General features: G+C 41.5%; 1 protein-coding gene across 2 annotated transcripts in view; it reads left to right on the top strand.

The window, feature by feature from the left end:
• OPN4 (opsin 4) overlaps positions 1 to 23,694 on the top strand; it is a 120,166-nt gene that overhangs the window by 31,269 nt on the left and 65,203 nt on the right. For both annotated transcript variants that reach the window (XM_040320519.1, XM_040320518.1), the window contains exons 2-3: positions 12,943 to 13,085; positions 21,389 to 21,522. In XM_040320519.1, coding sequence (XP_040176453.1) covers positions 12,943 to 13,085; positions 21,389 to 21,522 — 277 coding nt within the window. The remainder of the gene's footprint in view (positions 1 to 12,942; positions 13,086 to 21,388; positions 21,523 to 23,694) is intronic.

The following is a 23,694-nucleotide window of genomic DNA, read 5'->3' on the forward strand; positions in this document are numbered from 1 at the left end:
CTGTATGCTTTTAGGCTCCTGACAATGGAGAGCTTCTCGCTTGACTGCAGATTACTTAGCAGTTACCTCTGTCTCATCAGGTGTGGCCGCTTTGAGCTGATTAACATTTAATGCTGTATTAATGTATAGAGAGCTATATCTGCCTGGATATCAGTACATATTTCTCTTCCATTGCACTTTATTTCTAATAGGGTTTGAAGAATACTGACAAAAACCATCATGTTAAAGTCAAGTGTTCTCCTAACTCAGTAAATTCTAAACAGAACACACATTCAAAAGACTCTTTGGGTGTAAAAAAAGTCCTGGGCCCCATGGAAGACAACCAAGTCATGCTGGAGGTTTAAAAATATTATGTCTGCGATGAGTACATACTGTAATGAGGCTAACATTTTGAACATTGTCCTTATTTTAAAGGGAACCTGTGAATAATAGAAGAATTATGGAAGTTTTGAAGGTGTTTGCTGAGCTTTAGAGAACAAAATGAATCAAAGTTTACATTACTACTGAATATTTAAAGTGTAACTATGGCAAGGCTATTGGCATTCAATTATTCACACATTCTTAACAAGCAGTAAATGAGCTTCAAAATAAGCTCTCACTGACCTTTGTAGCTGCAGGTACTGCTGAGGTATTCATCCTCATATTTTACAACAGGAAGACTTCCTCTTTCAGCCACTTAGTTTATTATATCTCTCCTAGCAGTAGCTTGGCAGCCCTCCAGCCTTCTAGTTAGGGATGAGACAAACATCACCCGGTTTGGTTCGCAGCAGAACATGCGAACAGGTAAAATATTCGTTCGAACAAGCGAACACCATTAAAGTCTATGGGACACGAACATGAAAAATCAAAAGTGCTAATTTTAAAGGTAAATATGCAAGTTATTGTCATAAAAAGTGTTTGGGGACCTGGGTCCTGCCCCAGGCGACATGTATCAATGCAAAAAAAGTTTTAAAAACTGCATATTTTTTTGGGAGCAGTAATTTAATAATGCTTTTAAGTGAAACAATAAAAGTGAAATATAGTATGCCTTTAACCACTTTACAACCAGGCCAATTTTGTAATTTCTCTCCTACATTTAAAAATCATATATTTTTTTTTCTAGAATATTACATAGAACCCCCAAACATTATATATGTTTTTTTTAGCAGAGACCATAGAGAATAAAATGGTGGTCATTGCAACTTTTTATCTCGCACAGTATTTGCGCAGCAATTTTTCAAACGTGTTTTTTTGGGAAAAAAACTGTTTCATGCTTAAAAAAAACAGTAAAGTTAGGCCAATTTTTTTTGCATAATGTGAAAGATGAAGTTATGCCGAGTAAACAGATACCTCAGGCTTCAAAATTAAACACGCTTGTGGAATGGCGCCAGACTTCGGTACTTAAAAATCCCCATAGGCGATACCCATATTTTTTTTTACTGGTTACATGTTTTGAGTTAAAGAGGAGGTCTAGGGCTTGAATTATTGCTCTTGCTCTAACATTCACGGCAACACCTCACATGTGTGGTTTGAACACTGTTTTCATATGCAGGACTTACGTATGCGTTCTCTTCTGCGTGCGGGCACACAGGGACAGGGGCACTTTAAAAAATAAAATAAAAATTATTGTTAATTTTACCTAAAAAAAAATATTTTGACAATTAAAAAAAAAAATTGGATCACTTTTATTCCTATTACAAGGACTGTAAACATCCCTTGTAAAAGGGATATGGCATGACAGGACCTCTTTACAGTGAGATATGGGATCAACAAGACCTCACATCTCACCTCTAGGCTGGGAAGTCTAAAAAAAAAAAAAGCAATCACTGCTTCACAGCCAAAGCGGCGCCGTTTTTTTGAATGCAGATGCCGGGCGTGACGTCATAACATCGCGCCCGGCCTCCGACGATCATAGAGACTCACCAGTGTCATGTACGGGTGACCCCGCCCCCCTCTGGCACAACGCAAGTTTCCCATTGTGTCAGAGGGGGACGGGGGCACGTGATGGGTGGCCTCGCCCTCAGCTATATAAGAGCTGTCATGGTGGAAGTGCGGCATACGGCGGGTGCCTCCCATGCAGACAGGATTGAATCTGCGTTTTTTCTCTCTGTATCCTCGCTCGAGAATGGATTACATAGCTGGAATTTTTTTTCCTTTTTTTTCTTTTTAATAAAGGACTTGTCCCAATCTGTCTACTGTGGTTGTTAAAATTGTTGACACTTTTTTTTGTGAAATGTTAGGGGTAAAATGTACCCCGTTACCAATTCACATAGGGGGGGCAGGATCTGGGGGTCCCCTTTGTTAAAGGGGGCTTCCAAATTCCAAAAAGCCCCCGCCCGCAGACCTCCACAACCACCGGGCAAGGGTTTTGGGGATGAGGCCCTTGTCCCCATCAACATGGGGACATCCTCGCCATGTTGAGGGGGCGCTTTCTCGTCGTCCCCTCTTTTCCTGCGGCCTGCCAGGTTGCGTGCTCGGATAAGGGTCTGGTATGGATTTTTGGGGGGAATCTCACGCCATTTAAAAAAAAAATTGGGGCAGGGTTCCCCTTAATATTCATACCAGACCCAAAGGGCCTGGTAATGGACTGGGGAGGAACCCATGCCATTTTTTTCAATGACTTTTATCTGTATTGCCGGGACCCGACAATTCATTATAGCCACGGGTATTTTTAAATTACTTTTTTTCCTTTAGTAGTTTCATTTTGTGCAGGGACTGTTCTAATACTATAGACACCCCCCAGGTACGAAATTTAAAGAAATATTTCACTTTTATTGTTTTACTTTAAGCAATATTAAAATCACTGCTCCAGAAAAAACTGCCTTTTTAAAAAAAAATTGGGGAGGAATCCATGCTACTTTTTCAGCCCAGGTTGAGATCGCACATAATCACTGGGAAAAGGGCATGGGAAGGTAATTTCCCTTTTCCCAGCAGTGTCATCAATCCCAGGAGTCAATGGGCACCCCACACACACACTGTGATTCGTTCCCACTGCACATGCGTGAGATGCGGAGAGATGCATGCTGGGTAGCCAGCTGCACCTGATCCCAGAAGAGGCTCCCATCAGGCTTCAAATGCCCATAATCAGGAAGGCTGCTTTCTGGATCAGGAGTTCTAAGTAAGTCTTAAGACGTATAAAATGACTGGAAACTTTATAATATACAGCACATGCCATTTCTTAATGTAAAAGTAGCGACTGTCAAAGGAGTTATTTTAAAAAAAAGTCCTGAACTCCGCTTTAAACAGTTTCAGTGCATATGAGTGCATCCACTCTGAAGGGAAGGATCCCCAAGGCTGAAGACAATACAGTTCAGTTTGAGGCTGAGCCTGTATAGCAGTAGATCCATGTATTGCATCCAGAACCTGGTGCAAAACTCCCAAACACTTCAGACAGCCATTAACCTCCCTGGCGGTATGATTCTTTCAGAAAAAAGGTGCTGAAAGCGGTACCATTATTTGCAAGGAAATTTGGCGTTTTATACTGTAGGCCTGTAATTCTTAGGAATAACTCACTTAAATCTGACCAAACAAGAGTCTAGTAGGCATCCCGGGTATGACATTTTTTTAAAAACAAAATTATAAATTATAATATAATAAATAATTATAAATAATTATAACAAATAATAATATAATTATAATAAAAATTATTCAATAATGTAATCAACTCAAAATCACTGAAATTTGCTCAGTTGCAGAATTGTCGCTGTCATTACTTTTATTTTTTTATGACGAATTTCCCCACAAATCGCTATCGCACAATTCTGCAAGTGATTATAATTTATTATCACTGTTTTCTAGCTGCTCTAAAACCACTTTTGACATAAAGGGACACTTTTGGTTGCTATGGACAATCTACAGTTTGCAGGCAGAAAGAACAGTTTTTATTATATAAAAGTACATGTAGGACACTGGGCAGACCACTAGGGACAAGGGGGATGTGTATTTTTTACATACAGTACTGTAATCTATAAGATTACAGTATATTGTATGTATTGTGTTTGTTTACCTTTTTGAATTTGGTGCCGTTCTCCGCTCCCGTGCGTCGTAACATCGCAGGGAACGGAGATCGGCGGCACAGGAGGACACTGTGTGAATCGAGCGAGGACCCGCTCGCTCACACAGCGCAGTGGCATCGCTGGATCCAGGGACAAGGTAAGTAAACCATGCCTGTGGAGTCAGCGAGGCGAGCCCGAGTCTGACTCGGGGTTACCGATCGTAGCCAAAAAATCTCACCCCAAATCAGACCGCCAGGGGGGTTAAATCTCCAGAGACCAGACATACAGAAAATTTCAATTTACCAAAACTCAATGTCTGTGACGAGCATGGTGGGCAGGGATGGAAAAGAATCCCTATGATGTGGGATAGATGGTATTTCTCCCTGACGGTTTCATGTGAGCCTGACTGAGCCATCACCAAGGCACAGATCCAGTATGGGGTTTGCTCTCTTGTCAATGATCCCAGTGAGGAGAAACTGAGTTGGAGCAGTGTAAAGGTCCATCAATTAAATAGAGACAGAGAAAAAATCTCCACTGGTGGCTTCAGAACACAATGCCTGGATCAGACTGTTTGGAAAACCTGGGATCCATTATAGGGTGAGGACTTCAAATAGCCACCTGAGCCACCAACCAAAATCACTCCAAGTCTAGGAGTTATTCCGCTAGACCGAACCTTCCTACATGCCAACTCATCTGAAGGATAGGTTACATTTCCACATCAGCATTATCTGAACAAAATTGTAGGAGGGTACCCAGATGGGCTCTAGAGGAAAGGGTGTGTTAGATGAAGGAGAGGCAAAGATCAACTGTGATCATGACACCATGGGCCATCCCACATTCCAAAAAGAACAATAATACAACAGCTGAGTGCTCAACCCAAAAACCAGGTGAGTGTGCAGGGTTGAGCAATAAATTGTAAAATATATGTTAAATGTAATGAGATGAGAGGCAGAATGGGAAGAATTAGCTACTGGAAGGCATCCTACAACCAACAAATGAGTAAAGCTACCTTTCACACTGCAGCCACGGCCGCGTTGGCGGCAGGGTTGCCAATTTTCAGTAAATTTACAGTTTGTAAAATCCATAATTGTTGCATTTGTCCATGAATGTCAGTTACAGACATGCAGCCTATATGTCCGCAATGGACATTCAAGGACGGATGTAAAAACTACGTATTTTACATACTGTTCGTAAATTTACTGAAAGTTGGCAACCCTGGTTGGCGGTAAAACACCGCTACTTACAGATCCACTGCAGAGCAGTAGATATCAAAGGCCATGTGTGACTCAGCTACAATAGGCTGGTGTAAAACAGGGTATGGTGAGACATTGCCAACCAGGGGTTACTCACAGACCACTGCAAAGTAGGAGGTTAATGGCCATACACGATTGACTACATGCCAAGGTGGGTTACGTGATGTTGCCAAGCTTGACAGGCGGCCATCACACTGGGTGGAAACATTGATCGTTTTTATTGGATTGAAATGTGCCTTTTATTGTGTTGTTTGTGAGTATTCTGGCCTTTGCTGTATTCTTAATAAATGTACTTGCCAGTAATTTTGCACAATTAAGTTTTTTATACCTATGTACATGATGTCATGATGAGATGAGAGTCTGTCTAAGAAAGATCCTATTGGTGTTTATCCAATCTATCTCCCATGTGTATGATGCAAGCTCAGGCCGCGTACACACCATCGGTCCAAACCGATGAATACGGACCGAAGTTCATCGGTCCAAACCGTCCGTGTGTACGCCCCATCGGTCTTTTGTCCTTCGGACAAAAATTAGAGAACTTGCTTTAAAATCGAACCGATGGAGCGCTGACCGATAGGTCCAAACCGATGGTAAGTACACAAAAGCATCGGTTCAAAACCCGCGCATGCTCAGACTAAATGAGGGGACGGGAGTGCTCGTTCTTGTAAAACTTGTGTTCGATTTTGAGATGGCACATTCTACATTTTTAAAATTAGTTTATTAGTTTAGTTTATTGCTGCGCATTTTTTTTCTTTTTTCTATTGCTAGAATAAACACGTTGTTTTGCTAATGCTATTTAGACAGAGTTCTCCCATACTGATTTATTTTCTTTTTTGCTCGTGATCTCATGTTTTTTTATGTTTTTTTCGCAAGCCAGATATATATATTTTTTTATTTTTTTTTGTTTTGGAGAAATGTTTTTTTTTATTCTTTTTTTGGTGGACATTTTTTTTTGTTATTGAGATTTTTTTTGTCAAGTTATCCCACCAATGTTTTTTTTTTCCTTTTTTTTTGGCAAGTTATCACACCAATGTCCCCCCCCCCCCCTCAAGGAGGTTGTGTCCTTTGTTAATTGCACATTGTATTTCGGAAATGTTTGATGGCTATTCACCAGAAAACCACAATAGACAAGGTTTGAACGGAAATTAAATTACCATTTATTCTGGCCAAAATTTTTTTGAAAAAGAACGGCAACACTTGAGCAATTCACAAAATACATGCAGACTTTTTGGACACCAAAGGCACATTCCACCATGATCAAGAACAAAATCAACAACCTCAGGAGTCACAATGTGCTCCCCAAATCACAGAAATCAGAAACAGCAGCAGATGACATACATGACCCCAAGCTGTGGTACTACAACAACCTCAGTTTGTGGCCAAATCAGCTGGAAGCCAGGGAATCACTTTCTGGTCTTACTTACAGCCTTCCTTCCAGGCTGCCTTGCAGCGTTACTTCCACTGCCCCGTCCACGGCCCCTTGCAGGTGGTGATGATGTGGCAGCAGGAGGAAGATGAGAAGCAGGCCGGGCTGGGTCACTCAAATCAGTGTCCCTTGTCAGCAGGTCCCTTCTCGCCCACCAAATGACCTTGTTAATCATATCTTTGGCCAGGCCCCTTTGTTCCTCCCCCAAATCTTGCAGGTCATTGGGTTCAGGGGGGCCCTCATGATCTGGGATGCCTCCCTGATCACCTTCAGGCTCTCCTCCTCCAGCTGCCTCCAGCGCCTCTTTTGGGTTGGTCGGTGCATCTGGAGGGGAGGCACCTGTGATATGGTGCTGAGCCTGGGCACCTGCTGACATCCACTCAGCCCAGCCTCCTCCTGGCTGCCACTCACCCCTTCCGCCTGGCTGACACTTTCGGGAGCTGCCTCCTCCTGGCTGGAGTCAATGGGCACCCCACACACACACTGTGACTCCTACCCTTTCCACTTTTTCACGCCGCCAATCATTGTGAAACGAGAATATGACGGTGTCACAGGAGCTTGGTTTACCCTGTCCCGATGAGGAAAGGCCGGAGGCGGGAACATCACGATCCAGGCCCAGGCGCTACAAAGCGACAAATATGTCACTAGAAGAGATGGTGGAGATGGTGGACATACTGCGGAGTAAAGATTATGAAGGAGATCATGGCCCATACAACGCCCCTAATCGGAGGGAGGCCTTAATAATGGACAAAGTGGCGAGGAGACTTTATGACATATTTGGGGTCAGGAGGTCCAAGGAGCAGCTCAGAAAAAGGTGGCCGGACTTGAAATTGCGTGAGCCAGAGCAGTATAGGAAGATCAAGAAAATTATTGAGAAAAGTAGGTAATTTTTATGTGCTTTTTTCAATTGTCTTTATAATTTGTGGACATGTTTTTCTCCATCTGCTTCTTTGGCCTGGTTGTACTTTTGAACATGGCAACATTTTTTGGGGAATTTGGCAAAGTGTAGTATTTTCCCGTTCGTAGTAAACATCGTTCCTTCACATCGTTCCTCACAAATCCGATGGTTTCAGGTGTTCCAGGAAAAGCACACCTGGACATGCCTATTTGGCGTAAACCAACGTTTATCAACATTGTTGACAAGATGATGAGTTTGTTCAACCTTACTAGAATGTGAAAGGCAAACCGGATTCATTCACACATTGATAATAAGCAGCTGTTTTCACATCTGGACTCAAGAGCACCTGTGTGTCCCCCAAAACTAACATTTTTAATAGGGTCTCCCACAAATGTTGTTTTTGGGGTGCATCCATGTGTGTCACTTTGCCAAAAAGCAGCAGTATTCCAGCTTGAGAGAAGTCAGAAAAACAAAGGTGATGTTTTTAGGATTGATACCAAACAGACAATTGAACCCCACTTCTAAGCAATGTTTTCTATTTCTGCCCTCCAATATCTGTGTGCTGAGTATACCTTTTGTTTCATGTTTTAGGGGAAAGAAGAGGACACCATTCGGAGGAGGCAAGGAGGCCCAGACCCGAAAAACCCCACCAACCTCAGCATGTGGAGAAGGAGGATGTGGAAGAAAGAGAGGTGGAAGAAAGAGAGGTGGAAGAAATAGAGGTGGAAGAAATAGAGGTGGAAGAAAGAGAGGTGGAAGAAAGAGAGGTGGAAGAAAGAGAGGTGGAAGAAGGAGTTGTGGAAGAAATAGAGGTGGAAGGAGTTGTGGATGAAGGAGGTGTTGAAGATGGGGAGGTGGAGATTATCAGCACAACAGGTCAGTGTCACCCCAGCTTCACAGGGAAAAAGAGATGTAGGTAGGCCTGCACATTTTAAAAAAAAAACTTTTGTTTTGTTTTAGGGGATGAACATGGTGGTATCACAGCATCTGCTAGGACACCTTTCTCCAGTGCTAGTGCCCAAATCGTCATCCAACAAATTTTTGAATGCAGCACTGAAATGGACATTATGAGGAATAGGATGAATGTCATTGAGCAAAATTTTAAGAACATGCTTGACATGATGGGCCGTATAGTAGATTAACCCCCCCCAAACCAGTTTCGATGTTATGTTTTGCACAAACATTTGTATTGGATAATCCACACGCCAAAATTTGAAGATGCACACAGTGTGTCAACATGTGCTATCTGCCATCACAGGATATCGATTGTCTGTGCTTTGTGGGTGCAACCCCTTCCTCGTTACTCAAGTAGGTGAGAGGAAGGGTTTGCACCCCCAAAACACATCCATTGATCACCCATGATGGCAGATAGCACATGTTGACATTTGGCATGGTATCAGGATAGAAATCCCCATTTGGCTACTCAAAATGTGTGCATCTTCAAATTTTGGCTTGTTCCGGGGTGACATCACCCCAACACATGTGTTTCTAATAAGGTTGAACTTTGTAAGTTCCATTGTTTGGAGATATTTTTTTTATTGTAAAAACACATGTTTTTTGTACAACATAAAAAAATATATAAAAATTGTAATTACCAAAAAAAAAAAAAAACACAAGTTGTGCACCAAAAAAAAAATGTATTTTTTTACCTGAAAAATTCAAAAACTCACAAGTTGAGCACAGAATAAAAACCCCACAAAAAAAAGTGGAGTGTCTTCTTCTTTCTATGCTCAATACCAGTTTGTAGATGAGTGACTACTGTGCAATTGTGGTTATTTACTAAAACAGAGAACTAAATTTGGCACTGTAAGTGCACTAGTTGGAGAACCAGGGAGACAGATAAAAGGAAACCAAAGCAAGAATGACAAACAACTGTATGAATTCCAATGGTCAAATTATTTATTAATTAATATTTCTTTCTTTTGGGAGCCGAATTAGAAAGAAATATGTTCAGGCAAAGCAATGGCCCCCCGGCCCATGAAGTACTCAACATATTTGTCGCGTGCCTCACGAGCAGATTGGGGGGCCAAGCCAGCGCGACCAGTGTCCAGGCCAGGAAAGGTATCTGAGGGTAGTCCTGCCTCAGCACCAATGTTGGATAGGTACGACTGGGAGTGCCTGCGTAAAAAATTGTGCAAAATGCAACAGGCAAGAACAATGGTGTTCAATTTATATTCCGCCAGGTGTATCGCTGTCTGGAACAGGCGGAACCGGCTGGCGAGTATCCCAAAGGCATTCTCGACTACCCTCCGGGCTCTGGCCAGCTGAAAATTGAAAACCCTCCTCTCCGGGGTGAGGGTCCTCTGGGGAAAAGGCTGCATGAGGGGAGGTCCAAGCACGAAAGCTTCATCCGCGAGAAAAACAAACGGAAGTCCCTCCAAATTGTCTTCATCCTGTGGCAGTTCCAGACCACCAGATTGAAGATGCTTGGCAAACTCCGTCCGCGCGAACACTCCCCCATCAGACAGCCGGCCGTTCTTCCCCACGTCCACATACAAACATTCGTACTGTGCCAACACCACCGCCATCAACACGATACTATGAAAACCTTTGTAGTTGAAATAGTACAACCCCGAACGGGGGGTGGCGGCACTATGCGGACGTGTTTCCCAACTATTGCCCCTCCGCAGTCCTGCAGGCTCCTCCCAGTCGCCAGGTACCGCAACGTGGCAATAAGCCTCTGCTCGGCTGTGATGGCTTGGCGCATCACAGTGTCCTGCCTCGTTATAAAGGGGGCCAGAAGATCCAATTGACGGTGGAAACCGGGTCCGTCATACGGAGAAAGTTCCTGAAGTCATCAGGATTATCCCTGAGCAGAGGCATATGAGAGAATTGGTCACGTTGGCGCAACCAATTCTTGGCCCAGGAACTCCTCCTCCCCCTGGTCCTGGCCAAAGTCCTTGAGTGAATATGAACTGCAGAAGTCAGCCCATACGCAGCATGAACTTTAGCATGATCACGCTGCTCCATCATGGCTACAAATCCGTTGGCTGGTCAGAACGCACTTAAAACAGAAAGCACCCCCAAATCCAGCAATACCTGTAAAGAACGCACTGGAAACAGATACAGGAGACAGGACGGCACTGCAAAGCAGAAACGACCCGACAGCCAGCACTGAATGCCAAATACGAACCCACAAGCACACTCTGAACCCGAGAATACGACCTGTAAAAGCACGGAGACTGAAAAGCGCGAATCAGCTCGAACTAAACTTTCACTAACACGCGGTTACACGGAATTAGCAAAAGCGGACTCAAGGGCGGCGCCAAAGGCTTTGGCCTTCCCCTTTATAGTGACGTCGTATGTAGTTTACGTGTCCGCGTTCTGACCCTATCGGATTTTGAACTGATGGTGTGTACGCACATCAGACCATCAGGCCGCTTCAGCGGTGAACCAATGAAAACGGTCCGTCAGACCATTCTAATCGGATGGATCGACCGTGTGTACGCGGCCTTAGTGGAAAATTTTCAAGAGTGTTTGGCTACTTTTGATTAAAAAGTCCACTCATTGGGGTAAGAGTCAGTGTGAACCTTTCCGTCTTGGTGACTGATTCTTCCCAGCACTATTCTTTGTGTGGACCTACACCTATTGGACTGTTTTTATTAGACATGTGCACACTGAAATATTTTGTTTCGGAATTTTGTTTTCGTCCGAAAAATAAATGTATTTAGTTACTCCTGAAATTAGGTTTATATTTATTTTGTTTCGTAAAAAAATGCATTCGTCCGAAAAGCCGAATTAATTAAGGTCGAATCTGTCATTGAAGGCTTATGGTGTCTGTCGAATGTTCTAAGAAGATTCGACGGAGCAGCTAAACTGTACGACGCAGCAATCGTACATTTCCAGTCAAAGGTTCCGCCTACAAGCTATAGAAGAATTCTAATGTTGTATGACACTAGTAATAATTATATTTATGAATTATTATTACTAGTCAAACAACATTCAAATTCTTCTATAGCATATGGGCGGAGCATTTGACCGGAAATGTACGATTGCGGCATCATACAGTTTAGCTGGTTGGCGAATCTTCTTAGAACTTTCGACAGACACCTTAAGCCTTCAATGACAGATTCGACATTTGTATGTTTTTCACTGCTTGGTCGAATCTTTATCGTTGATGTCGAATGGTCTATCGACCACAGGTTCGATAGACACAGATTGCTATTGTCAGTGTCCTGTCGAATCTCCTATCTATATCGAACTGTTGTAGCAACTAAAATTAAAATAAAGCATTTTTTTTATGTCGGACCTTTCGGATTTCGGACTCTGCGCGTTCGTTTTCGTTTATTAAAACGATAACGAAAATACCAGAATTTTGGACGAAAACTAATGCACATATCTAATTTTTCCTTAAACATTAGGACTTTTTATACATTTTTAGCGCTGTACTTTTTGTCAGATTTGCGTCAGCAGCTGTGTTGCTATTATAAACGCTATCATTCATTAGCATGGATATTTTTGGTTTTTATTACATGTGAAGGTGAGCACCCATGCAGAGTGACATAACATGCCAGCCATGCGTCCTCATCCAGATGGGGTCCTGCGAGGGTGCCTCAAGCTTCAGCCGAGATATCAACAGATCTGGAAAGCTACCAAAGGGGAGCCACAGTGTCTACAGTTCAGCTATTCTTGATTCAAAAAGCTTGAGAAAAAACCTCATTACATTGACCAGAGAGAAGATATCCATCATTTAATGATGCTACTAAAAAGCTGAGGCTTGCTGTAAGAAGAAGCGGTTATATTGGACTTTCTTCGCTGGTATCCAATCACGTGAAGGTGGCAGCCTATAACCCTTGTGTCCTGTACTGTACAACTAAGGAACATATATTTCTTCTAAATGTTTCTGCTTTGCATTTCAATTAAAATTTTTTTTATTGTTTTCTTTTTTAAGAAACATACATTTTTATTTTGATTCTGACTTCACACAACAGCAATTTAGGATTAAATATCTTGATGCTGTTTTATTGAAGATAAGAGACAGCTTACTTAGCTTAGTAATTAAGATGACGCTGCATTCACTTTAAATACCCAATCACGTTTTTGATGTTGTATAGTTAGATGATTCAAGTAAACACAGCTGTACCTTATTCAGTTTGCTCAGTGAACGGTCTTTATTTTTTAGCAAATCAATCCCATATTCTATTACAAGTAAATTAAAAAATGGTTTAATCAACTTTAAAGTACGATTGATAATATTTTTTTCAATTTGCCTGAATATATTGTATTGTTATATCCTAGTATATGTAATATTTTACCATATCTAAATTTGGCCTTATATTAAATAGCACTTCAAATATGTGCCATACAATTGCTTGGCCATTTACTGCTTCATAACCTTACTGAATTTGATTTGATTAATTAACATATTCTTCCTTTTAATGTATTATCTAGGAAACACCAAAGGATAATGTTCACCGTGTCTTCCCTACAGTTGATGCTCCAGATCATGTTCACTATACAATTGGAGCTGTGATCCTGGCAGTAGGAATAACAGGAATGCTGGGTAACTTCCTTGTTATCTATGCTTTTTGCAGGTACTGACATGTGTCGCTTTAGAGCCTGCCAAATGTTATTGCATGTTACATATGTTAAACTGGTATGGAAATTTTGACGTAGACTAAACTTAATTTGGATTATGTAGATAAATTCCAGGTATATAGGATATTTTTACATAGTCACATTGGTCCAGCTTGAAGCTAGAAATCACTGTAGTAGGCACCACTACTATAGCGATCTCCACTAACGTCTGGCTCCTATGCCAATTGGCAGCTTATTTTTTGCTGAACGCAGGAGGCTGCCCAATCAGCATGGGCTCCATTTAGAGAACGCTGCATTTTCTAAACCTGGAGCAATGCCAACTATATTAAAATATCCATTCCAGGTATTCATCTTTAAAGCTGAATTCCAGGCAAACATGTTCATTTTTCAGCTCATGTCTATGCACCTGATAGGCCTGATAGGTGTGTCGCAAAGCTGAGACTATGGTTGGGAAAACAGCCACATTTTAGGTACTTATGCTGGTTGCATTTAAAATATATTTTTTTCTTTATCGCAGAACTGCATTCATTGATGTTTTTTATATGTGCCCGAAATTCAACTTTAATTACAAATATAAAATAGCAACCTTGTAGTTTAATATGCAAAATATGATCTGTGCTAAGATGTGTGTAATTGTATTATACATAAGCTAATTTTGTTGCATGCTTTGTATTTGATAAGAAGTGAATCTTTGTAAAAGCAGGAAAAATCGCAAACTTTTATTATATTATTTCTTGCTGGATTTGCTGGATATCATCCATTTTCTATATTAAATGTCATCTGACTTTAACTTAAAGCTAATTGGATTAAGAAAATCTGATTGAAATAGCACTCTGAAATCTGCTTAAGAAATTGAATATATGGGCCAGGTAACCTGAATTCTTCTTGGGTTACTATATAATCTGCAATTGGTGTAATGCAAATGGGTTTACACAGCAGCACATAACTTCAGTAACCTAGAACAGGTCCAAGCAAAACACATGGGAAATAATGGTGACTTTGTACAATGGCATTGGTTTCTCAGTCTCTTAAAAAGTACTTAATAATAATAATATTTAAAGTAAAAAAGTTGGGATCTACAGTTGTTTGCAGAAATACAATATAGCTCTTTAAAGTAAACAGTTCCTGGCACTTGAGTGGTAGGCCTCGTACACATGACCGAAAATCTCAAAACATAGTTTTCCTCGACAAGGTTCTTGTCAAGCTTTCCTTGCATACACACTGTCAAGACAAAATCTCATCATTCTCAAACGCGGTGACGTACAACACGTACAACGGCACTATAAAGGGAAAGTTCGATTCCACTGGCACCACCCTTGGGGCTGCTTTTGCTAATCTCGTGTTACCGCGTGTTAGTAAAAGTTTGGTGAGAGACGATTCACGCTTTTCAGTCTGTTACAGAATGACGAATGTGCTATCTCCATTACGAACGCTACTTTTACCGAGGGTGCGCTCCCATCTCATACTTTATTCTGAGCATGCACGGGTTTCTAAGCATACACATTAACGTGTTTCTCGTTGTAAACCAGTCCGACGAGAAACACGACGAGGAAATTCAGACTCCCGACGAGAAAAAAGAGAGCATGTTCTCTTTTTTTCTCATCGAGATCCACGACAGTTTTCTCAGCGAAAAACATACACACGATCGTTTTTCTCTGCAAAAATGCTCTGCCAGCATTTTTCTTGATGGATTTTGCCGAGGAAAATGGTTGTGTGTACGAGGCCGTAATCCCAAGATGGCTGTGAGCAGAATACAGAGTCTCTTTCCATAATGCACTTTACAAATCATTAGGAGAAGCTGCCTTTCTCACTTACTAAGCCAAAGGAGGTACTAAACACCGGGCCCTGCATTCACTATATCTGGTCTTCCATAGCACACAGAACATGGAAATGCAATTATTTATGTAATTATTTTAATTATTTAGTAAATAAAAACAGCTAAATACCTTTTCTCATCAGCAGTATATAGCAGTCGTGTGACTTCTATCAGTGTCTGGTTAAAGCTTGTAGGAGGAGTTTTCTTTCTCCCCTGATTGTCTTATGAGGCTGCAGAATCCCTGACCCCCTGTCTAGACAGTGCTGATTGGCCCTGTGCTGATCACATGCGCTCTCTCAAGAAAAAAACAACTCTCTAGCAATACACACCAAACTGAGCATGTGCAGCTTGCCCCCAAGGCTCTGTTCTATCAGGAGATGGTTTGGGGACAATGGAAGAAGGGGGGAACAGAGAAGACAGGATCAAACAGTCTTTTTAAGCCTTTGGAATTTACATCTATTAAATCTTATAGAAAATGTATTACACCACACTTATTGAACGCAGCCAAATTATTAATACCTAGGTTCTGGAAACAGACTCTATGCCCTACTTTGTTAGATTGGAAAAGAGAGGTTAACTTAATAATGGAAGCCGAACGATGGGTGTATGCAGTCAAAGACCAACAGGACACGTTTAACCACTTAAGAACCGCCTAACGCCGATATAGGTCGGCAGAATGGCACAGCTGGGCACAGGCACGTACAGGTACGTCGCCTTTAAGAGCCCAGCCGTGGGTCGCACGTGACTGAGTTCGAAGCTCCGTGACCGCGTCCGCGATCGTGTCCTGCGATGGTGTCCCGTGATCGGTCACATTAGCTGAAGAACGGGGAGAGGTGTGTGTAAACACACCTTCCCCGTTCTTCTCTGTGGCAGTGTCACTGATCGTCTGTTCCCTATTATAGGAAACAATGATTAGTGATGTCACACATCCAGCCATGCCCCCCTACAGTAAGAATCACTCCCTTAGGTCACACTTAACCCCTTAGCGCCCCCTAGTGGTTAACCCCTTTACTGCCATTTTCATTTTCACAATAATCAGTGCATTTTTATAGCACTTTTCGCTGTGAAAAATGACCCAAAAATGTGTCAAAAGTGTCCGATGTGTCCGCCATAATGTCGCAGTCACAAAAAAATTGCTGATCGCTGCCATTACTAGTAAAAAAAAATATTTATAAAAATGCCATAAAACTATCCCCTATTTTGTAGAGGCTCTAACTTTTGTGCAAACCAATCAATAAACGCTTTTTGCGATTTTTTTATCAAAAATAAGTAGAAGAATACGTATCAGCCTAAACTTAAGAAAAAAAAATGTTTTTTATATATTTTTGGGGGATATTTATTATAGCAAAAAATTAAAAATATAGCATTTTTTTTTAAATTGACGCTCTATTTTTGTTTATAGCGCAAACAATAAAAAATGCAGAGGTTATCAAATACCACCAAAAGAAAGCTCTATTTGTGGGAAAAAAAGGACGCCAATTTTGATTGGGAGCCACGTCGCACGACCGCGCAATTGTCAGTTAAAGCGACGCACTGCCGAATCGCAAAAAGGGGGCAGGTCCTTAACCTGCAATTGGTCCGGGTCTTAAGTTGTTAAAAAGATATGGGCAGGCTGGGAGTATTACTCTCCAGAGATAGGATAGAGTGAACACTGTATTTGGCCTAAGCATGCATAAAGTGCCACATGCTCTCCATGTTCTCTGCATAAGTGCCCCTGGAAGTTGCTATAGAAGCTGATGATTTTGAATATTGGTCCCTTTTTTTTTCTTTCCTTTTATGTACATATGTATGGGAACACGTGTGCATGTGTCTGCACATATGTGAGTGGATGTGTACATGGACATGCATGCATAGGGGGAATAAGTATCGAAGTGTGGACTCCAGTATTACCCCCAAAAAGGGAGTTACATTGGCAGTTGGATGAGTGGTTTGAAATAAGAGAGGTGGCATAGCACATATTTTTAGATGGTAAAGATTGTGGACACACTAGGATTGGGGCAACAGTAGCAGTTACAGTCATGGTATTTAAGCGCTGGGGGAATTTCCCAGGGTCTTACTCACTTTAGTTAGGTAACGCACTTCGTGTGATGAGGCAGAAGAAGGGAGGGAGAGAAGAGTGTGCATGTGTCTGCACATATGTGAGTGGATGTGTACATGGACATGCATGCATAGGGGGAATAAGTATCGAAGTGTGGGCTCCAGTATTACCCCCAAAAAGGCAGTTACATTGGCAGTTGGATGAGTGGTTTGAAATAAGAGAGGTGGCATAGCACCTATTTTTAGATGGAAAAGAGTGTGGACACACTAGGATAGGGGCAACAGGAGCAGTTACAGTCAAAGTATTTAAGCGCTGGGGGCATTTCCCAGGGTCTTACTCACTTTAGTTAGGTAACGCACTTCGTGTGATGGGGCAGAAGGAGGGAGGGAGAGAAGAGAATGGAATTATATATTTTTTTGTAGTTAAAAATTTCTTAAGGAATTTGGGGATATGGGGTTTCTTGGAGGTTCTACTTAAATACATATTTGGGGGTGGGGGTGTTCTTTGGATAGTAATTAGTCAATTCAATTGGTGTTTGGTGGTGGTGTGGCCCTTAGAAGCCTCTTACACTTCCCCTTTTTTTTCCTCTCACTATATGTGCACCAATACATTTTAAGGCATTATTATTAATATATATATATATATATATATATATATATATATATATATATATATATATATATATATATATATATATATATATATATATATATATATATAATACTTCCATTTTACCTCTTCTACCCCTTCCTCTCCCATACACACTATGAGGGGGAACAATTATTATGGATTTCAATGACAAATAATTTTTTTTTTTGGGGGGGGGATGGGGGATTAAAAGTCTAGATTGACTCATTATTCACGCAGTGTTTTGTTATTTAGGAGTTGGTTGGGAATCACTTAGTAGTTAATACGACCTAAATACTGTATTTCTCCACTGAATAGGGGTGCAATGACTGACTGTAGAATTGAAGGATACTAGGAATCTGAACAGGCAGGAGGTTGGGCTCCTTAACTGGGGATGTGTTAGAGTAGACTTAATTTTTTATAACATAGTGTATGTTAAGAGGGGAAAGGGTTTGTTTCTGTTTTTTTTTTTCTCTGAATGTGAGTGAGTGAGTTAGAACTTGTATAGTGCTGCAAATGCGAACTAAATCGCCTTAAGGCGCTTTGCATCCAGAGTCGTCCTGATCCTTTCAGAAGAGGTGGGTCTTAAGTTTTTTCCTGCAGGTGTGATGGTTTTCTTCCATTCGGATGATCGTTGGTAGCGCGTTTCTTATAGTGCAAAACCTTTGTTTAGATTTGTATCGAGTCTTGGGGATGCAGAGCAGGTTTTGATTCGTCGACCGAAGGGCGCGACCAGGGTTGTAGTGTTTTACTTTCTCACATAGGTATTGCGGGGCTTTTCCTTGTGTGCATTTGTGGGTGAGGCAGAGGGTCTTCTTGAATGTGACCCGATTCTTTACGGTTCGCCAATGAAGGGACCTCAGGGATGGGGTGATAGATTCTCTCTCTTTTTATTTTATTCTCTTTTTCTCATTTACTTCTTTTCTTTTTATTTTCGAATATAATACTTTGGGATGTTTTATGTTTATGTAGTTCTTTTTGATACTATGAAAAATATATGTTTTGTATTATATTTGACCGAATCTCAATAAAATAAAATAATTAATTATAAATATAAATAATTATCCCTGATCCCTAAATTTTACAATGGCTTAAACAATACACCAGAGCTTTCAACTATTAAATGTTACAGCCAGTCCCCTCATGTGTTATTTGCAGAGCCACATTGTTTCTCTTTCTTAACCGGGTTTATACCTTTTCTGTACAGAATTAATGCAGCTGATGCCTGCCTAGTGTTCCTTTTAAAGCGGAGGTTCACCCTAAAAACATTTTTCTAACATTACATTGTGCATACTTCCAACATTTACAGTATGCTGATTTTTTTTGCTGTACATACCGTCTTATAGCTATTTTCCACTCGGCTTCCGGGTTCTCACTCCTGCGGGAGTAGGCGTTCCTATGAAGAGGTGTAGTGTCATGTGGGACTTCGCCCAGATGATTAACGTCTTGACAAAACCTTCCCCCCCGGCGGATATGGCGCGTCACAAGTTTCCGAAAGAAGCCGAACTGCGAGTCGGCTCTATACGGCGCTATACGGTGCCTGCGCACCGACTAGGAGCCGTGTAGAGCTGACTGCGCAGGCGCCGTATAGAGCCCACTCGCAGTTCGGTTTCTTTCGGAAACTCGTGACGTGCTTTATCCGCCGGGGGGAAGTTTTTGTCAACACGTCAATCATCTGGGCGAAGTCCCACATGACACTACGCCTCTTCATAGGAACGCCTACTCCCGCGGGAGTGAGAATCCGGAAGACGGGTGGAAAATAGCTATAAGACGGTATGTACAGCAACAAATGAATAAATAATCAGCCTACTGTAAATGTTGGAAGTATGCACAATTTAATGTTAGAAAAATGTTTTTAGGGTGAACCTCCACTTTAAGTCTTTGGCGTGTTTGTTGATGCTGGGCCCTCTGTAAAGAGGGTGCTAGCTGCTCAAACCTAAGGTTATATGTTTGCACTGGTTAGATGCTTAGACGGTGGCAGTGTGTAACCCCAAAATGTCTGTCCTTGACTGCTCAAGTTTTGAAAATATAGAAACAGGAATACTGGTGATTCTTAAGCAAAGTGACATCAGTGCATAGTGACTAGAGAGCTCCTTATATGGCATGCAGTCAGAATCCATTTTTAATTCGTAGTCATATAGCCAATGCATTTTGGGGGGCTAGGGCACTCCCTTCTGCAGGACTATAGAAAAGAAAACAACACACATACAATTTAATGTTTGGAGATAATGTTTGGATTTAGGGGGTGGAGTAAACATTATGGTCATGTTATGTGAAACTGTAGAAAAGACTAGCCAAATAAAAACCTTAGTAAATAAAAACAGTTAGACTAAATTAGTAAAAAGTAATTTTTGGCGGTGCCTGTTAAATAATAAAACTAATAAATAGAAATTATAATAATAATATTGGTGACTCTGTGAAAGGTGCTCCTACACTCACCACACCTTGTGTGCCTTCCATGTTACCGCAAAAGCTGATCACCAGGCTCCATCCCAGGAGCCCCTACAGAAACAATTGTTTACTACCGTAGGTTGGATTCCTTTATGACTCAGAAGTCTCTCCAAAATTCTGTCAATGGCATGTACTGCATGTGTTAGGCTGCATTCACACCTAGGCGTAGGGCGTACAGGCGTTTTTACAGGCGATTTTTACCGACGTTTTTGTCGCACGTATATGCGCGTTTTCGCACAGTGGCGTTCGACGTTTTTGTACTTTGTCTTTTTCCATATTAGCCAATAAGAAAAATGATCATCCCTGACATCACTTGTTGCTCTCCTAGGAATTTTTTATTCCTCTTCCTGGGATTTCAGCAACACAGGCGTCAAAACGCTTGTACAAGCGCGTGTTTACGCGCAATACGCGCGTATCAGGCGTTTTACATTGACTTCAATGTAAAAAAAAAACGCTCAAATACGCGCATATCGCGCGCTAGGAGCGACAAAAAAGGGTCCGGAACTTTTTTGAGCTACAGGCTACAGGCTACAGGCGTTTAGGCGTTCAGATGTGAACCATCCCCATTGCCTTTCATTACTTTTCGTCCCTCTGGCGTTTGTGCGCGTCGCGCTACAGGCGTAAAAACGCCTAGGTGTGAATGGAGCCTAAAGGAGACCTACCACCCCTTTACTCATACATATCTTCCTATTTTATATTATAGCTAATGAACAAAAGACACTAATCATTGAAAAAATAGAACTTCCAGGCTGGCAAATATAACATCTTCAATTCTATATATTAGGTGCCTTCTATCATTTTCTCATCAAAATGTTCTATTCACAAACATAAATATAGCTCAATTGTGGAATTATTTTCTTCCCTTGTGAAATAGATAATTAACTATTAAACTGATAAGGTTACTAGTAATTTGTCACAATAAATATAAACTAGTGTGACATGTACTTGAACATAGACCCTGATTATTTCATAACCTTCTTGTACTTTAAACCTTCATCAAATGTGAAGCCAGAGGTTGCCGTGAAGATCTGAAGAAGCAACTGATGCATTATCTAATCAGAATGTGTAATCCCCATATTTAGTAGTCAGACCTAATCTCATCAAGTGTAGAAAATGCCCCTGATCCCCAAGCTCAACATCACCCAAATTCAGAAATTCAGTGAAGGAGGTCACTTTTAATTTCCTGCAAATGATAGAAGAGCGCATGCAGTAGGGCAGTAGCTGAACCTAGACTGGATAATTAAATGCTGCTGAGCGGTGCAAGCTAATATAGGATAAACTCAATTTCTCTTCTGTTATTTGGCAGCTGTTTTTCACTGGTCATTACAGCTTTGCATTAATGAAGCCTCAATCTTTTTTTTACATAGGAGTAGGAGTCTTCGATCTCCAGCCAACATGTTCATCATCAATCTAGCTATTAGTGACTTCTTAATGTGCATAACTCAGGCACCAGTGTTTTTTACAACAAGCCTACATAAGAGGTGGATCTTTGGAGAGAAAGGTAAATAGAACATTTTTAGTAACACTGAGCATGGTCATCTACACAAGTAGGTCACTCTTATCACAGTATTGCATGTTTACTGTATTTCTCTTAGTTGTAGTTTTAGTAACCTTTTCAATCACACTCTGATCATAACCTAAATTAAAGGGTTTGTTATCATTTTTATCAATGCTTTTTATCAGCGTTCTCCTCCAACCAACACACCAGGTCCAACATCACACTTAATATTTTCCTCCTTCGACTCAGTTACCACTGTGGAAGTTGCCAAGGCTCACCTTACCACCTGTCCTCTGGGGCCTGTCCCCTCACAACTACTATGGCCCCCTGCCTGCCCTATCCTACAGTCTAAAAGAGCTTTCTTTTGGTGGTATTTTTATATTTTTTGAGCTATAAACATAAAAAGAGCGACAATTTAAAAAAAAAAAAACATAATATTTTTTACTTTTTGCTATAATAAATATCCCATTTTAAAAAAAAAAAAATAATTGTTTTCTCAGTTTAGGCCGATACATATTGTTCTACATATTTTTGGTAAAAAAATAAAAAAAAATTGCAATAAGCGTATAGTGACTGGTTTGCGCAAAAGTTATAGCGCCTACAAAATAGGGGACATAATTATGATTTGTTTTTATATTTTTTTTTTACTAGTAATGACGACGATCTGCGATTTTTTTATTGGGACTGCAACATTATGGCGGACACATCGGACACTTTTGACACATTTTTGAGACCATTCACATTTATACAGCGATCAGTGCCATAAATATGCACTGATTACTGTATAAATGTGACTGGCAGGGAAGGGGTTAACACTAGGGGGTGAGGAAGGGGTTAAATGTGTACCCTGCATAGTGTTTCTAACTGTGGGGGGAGGGGACTTACTGGGGGAGGTGACCGATCTGTGTTCCTCTGTACAAGGGACACAGCATCGGTCTCCTCTCCCTGACAGCACGTGGATCTGTGTGTTTACACACAGATCCATGGTCCTGCTCAGTTACTGCACAATCGCGGGTGCCTGGCGGCCATCGCGGCCGCCGGGCACACGCATCGTGTTCCCAGTAACGCGGCGGGTGCGCGCGCGCCCCCTAGTGGCTGTGAAAGACGAGGATGTCATATGACGTCCTGTCAGAACAATATAGCTATTGTGCCGCCGTCAATTGACGGTGGCCGGGAATATAGTGGTTAAACATGCACTGGTTACCCCAACAGCTTCCACCCACAACATTACACTGAAACTGCCCTACTAGAACTCACCCTACTAACCTACTAACTGCTAAAACCAACAGCCATTCCTCCATACTCAAACTCTAAAACCTTTCCGCTGCCTTTGACACAGTTGACCACCCACTCCTCCCTTATAAACTCCCTTGGCCTCTGTGACTCTGCCCTTTCCTTGATCTTCTCCTATCTAAGGATGTCTTCAGTGTGATGTACAACTCCATGTTCTCTGCTCCTCTACTTCTTTCTGTTGGAGTACCCCAAGGTTTATCCTTGGACCCCTCCTATTCTCGCTCTACACCTCTTTCCTGAGCCAGCTGATAACCTCCCATGGCTTCCAATACCACCTCTACGCCAACAACACCCAGATCGATCTCTCTACTCCACAGCTCACCCCCTCAATCTCACACCATTTCCTCAAACTCACTCTGCCTAAAAACTGAACTTGTAATGTTTCCTCCTCCCTGATTCCTCCCTCACGATTTTACCATTGAGATCAACAGCACAATTATTGGTCCCTCCACACATGCCAGGGTGCTAGGTGTAATCCTAGACTCTGACCTCTCTTTTGGACTAAACATGCAATCACTGGCTAAATCCTGCTGCTTAACCTCCACAACATTTCCAGACTTTGCCCCTTTTCTAAATAACAACACCACAAAACAACTTATTCACTCCTTGGTTATTTCCCGCCTTGACTACTGAAACTCCCTTCTCACTGGCCTACCTTTACACAGACTATTCCTCTTCTAGACTATCTCATTGCTGCTACTAGACTTATACACCTTACTTACCAAACCCTGACTGCTGCCTCTCTCTGTCAATCCCTTCACTGTTTCCCACTAGTGCAACATATAAAATTCAAAATACAAACTCCATCACCAACCTCATCTAGAGATATGACCCACATACTCCACTTTCCTCTTCCCATAACATCTTGTTCTCTAGCTCCCT

Source organism: Rana temporaria, chromosome 8 (assembly GCF_905171775.1).
Source record: "Rana temporaria chromosome 8, aRanTem1.1, whole genome shotgun sequence".
Classification (NCBI taxonomy): domain Eukaryota; kingdom Metazoa; phylum Chordata; class Amphibia; order Anura; family Ranidae; genus Rana; species Rana temporaria.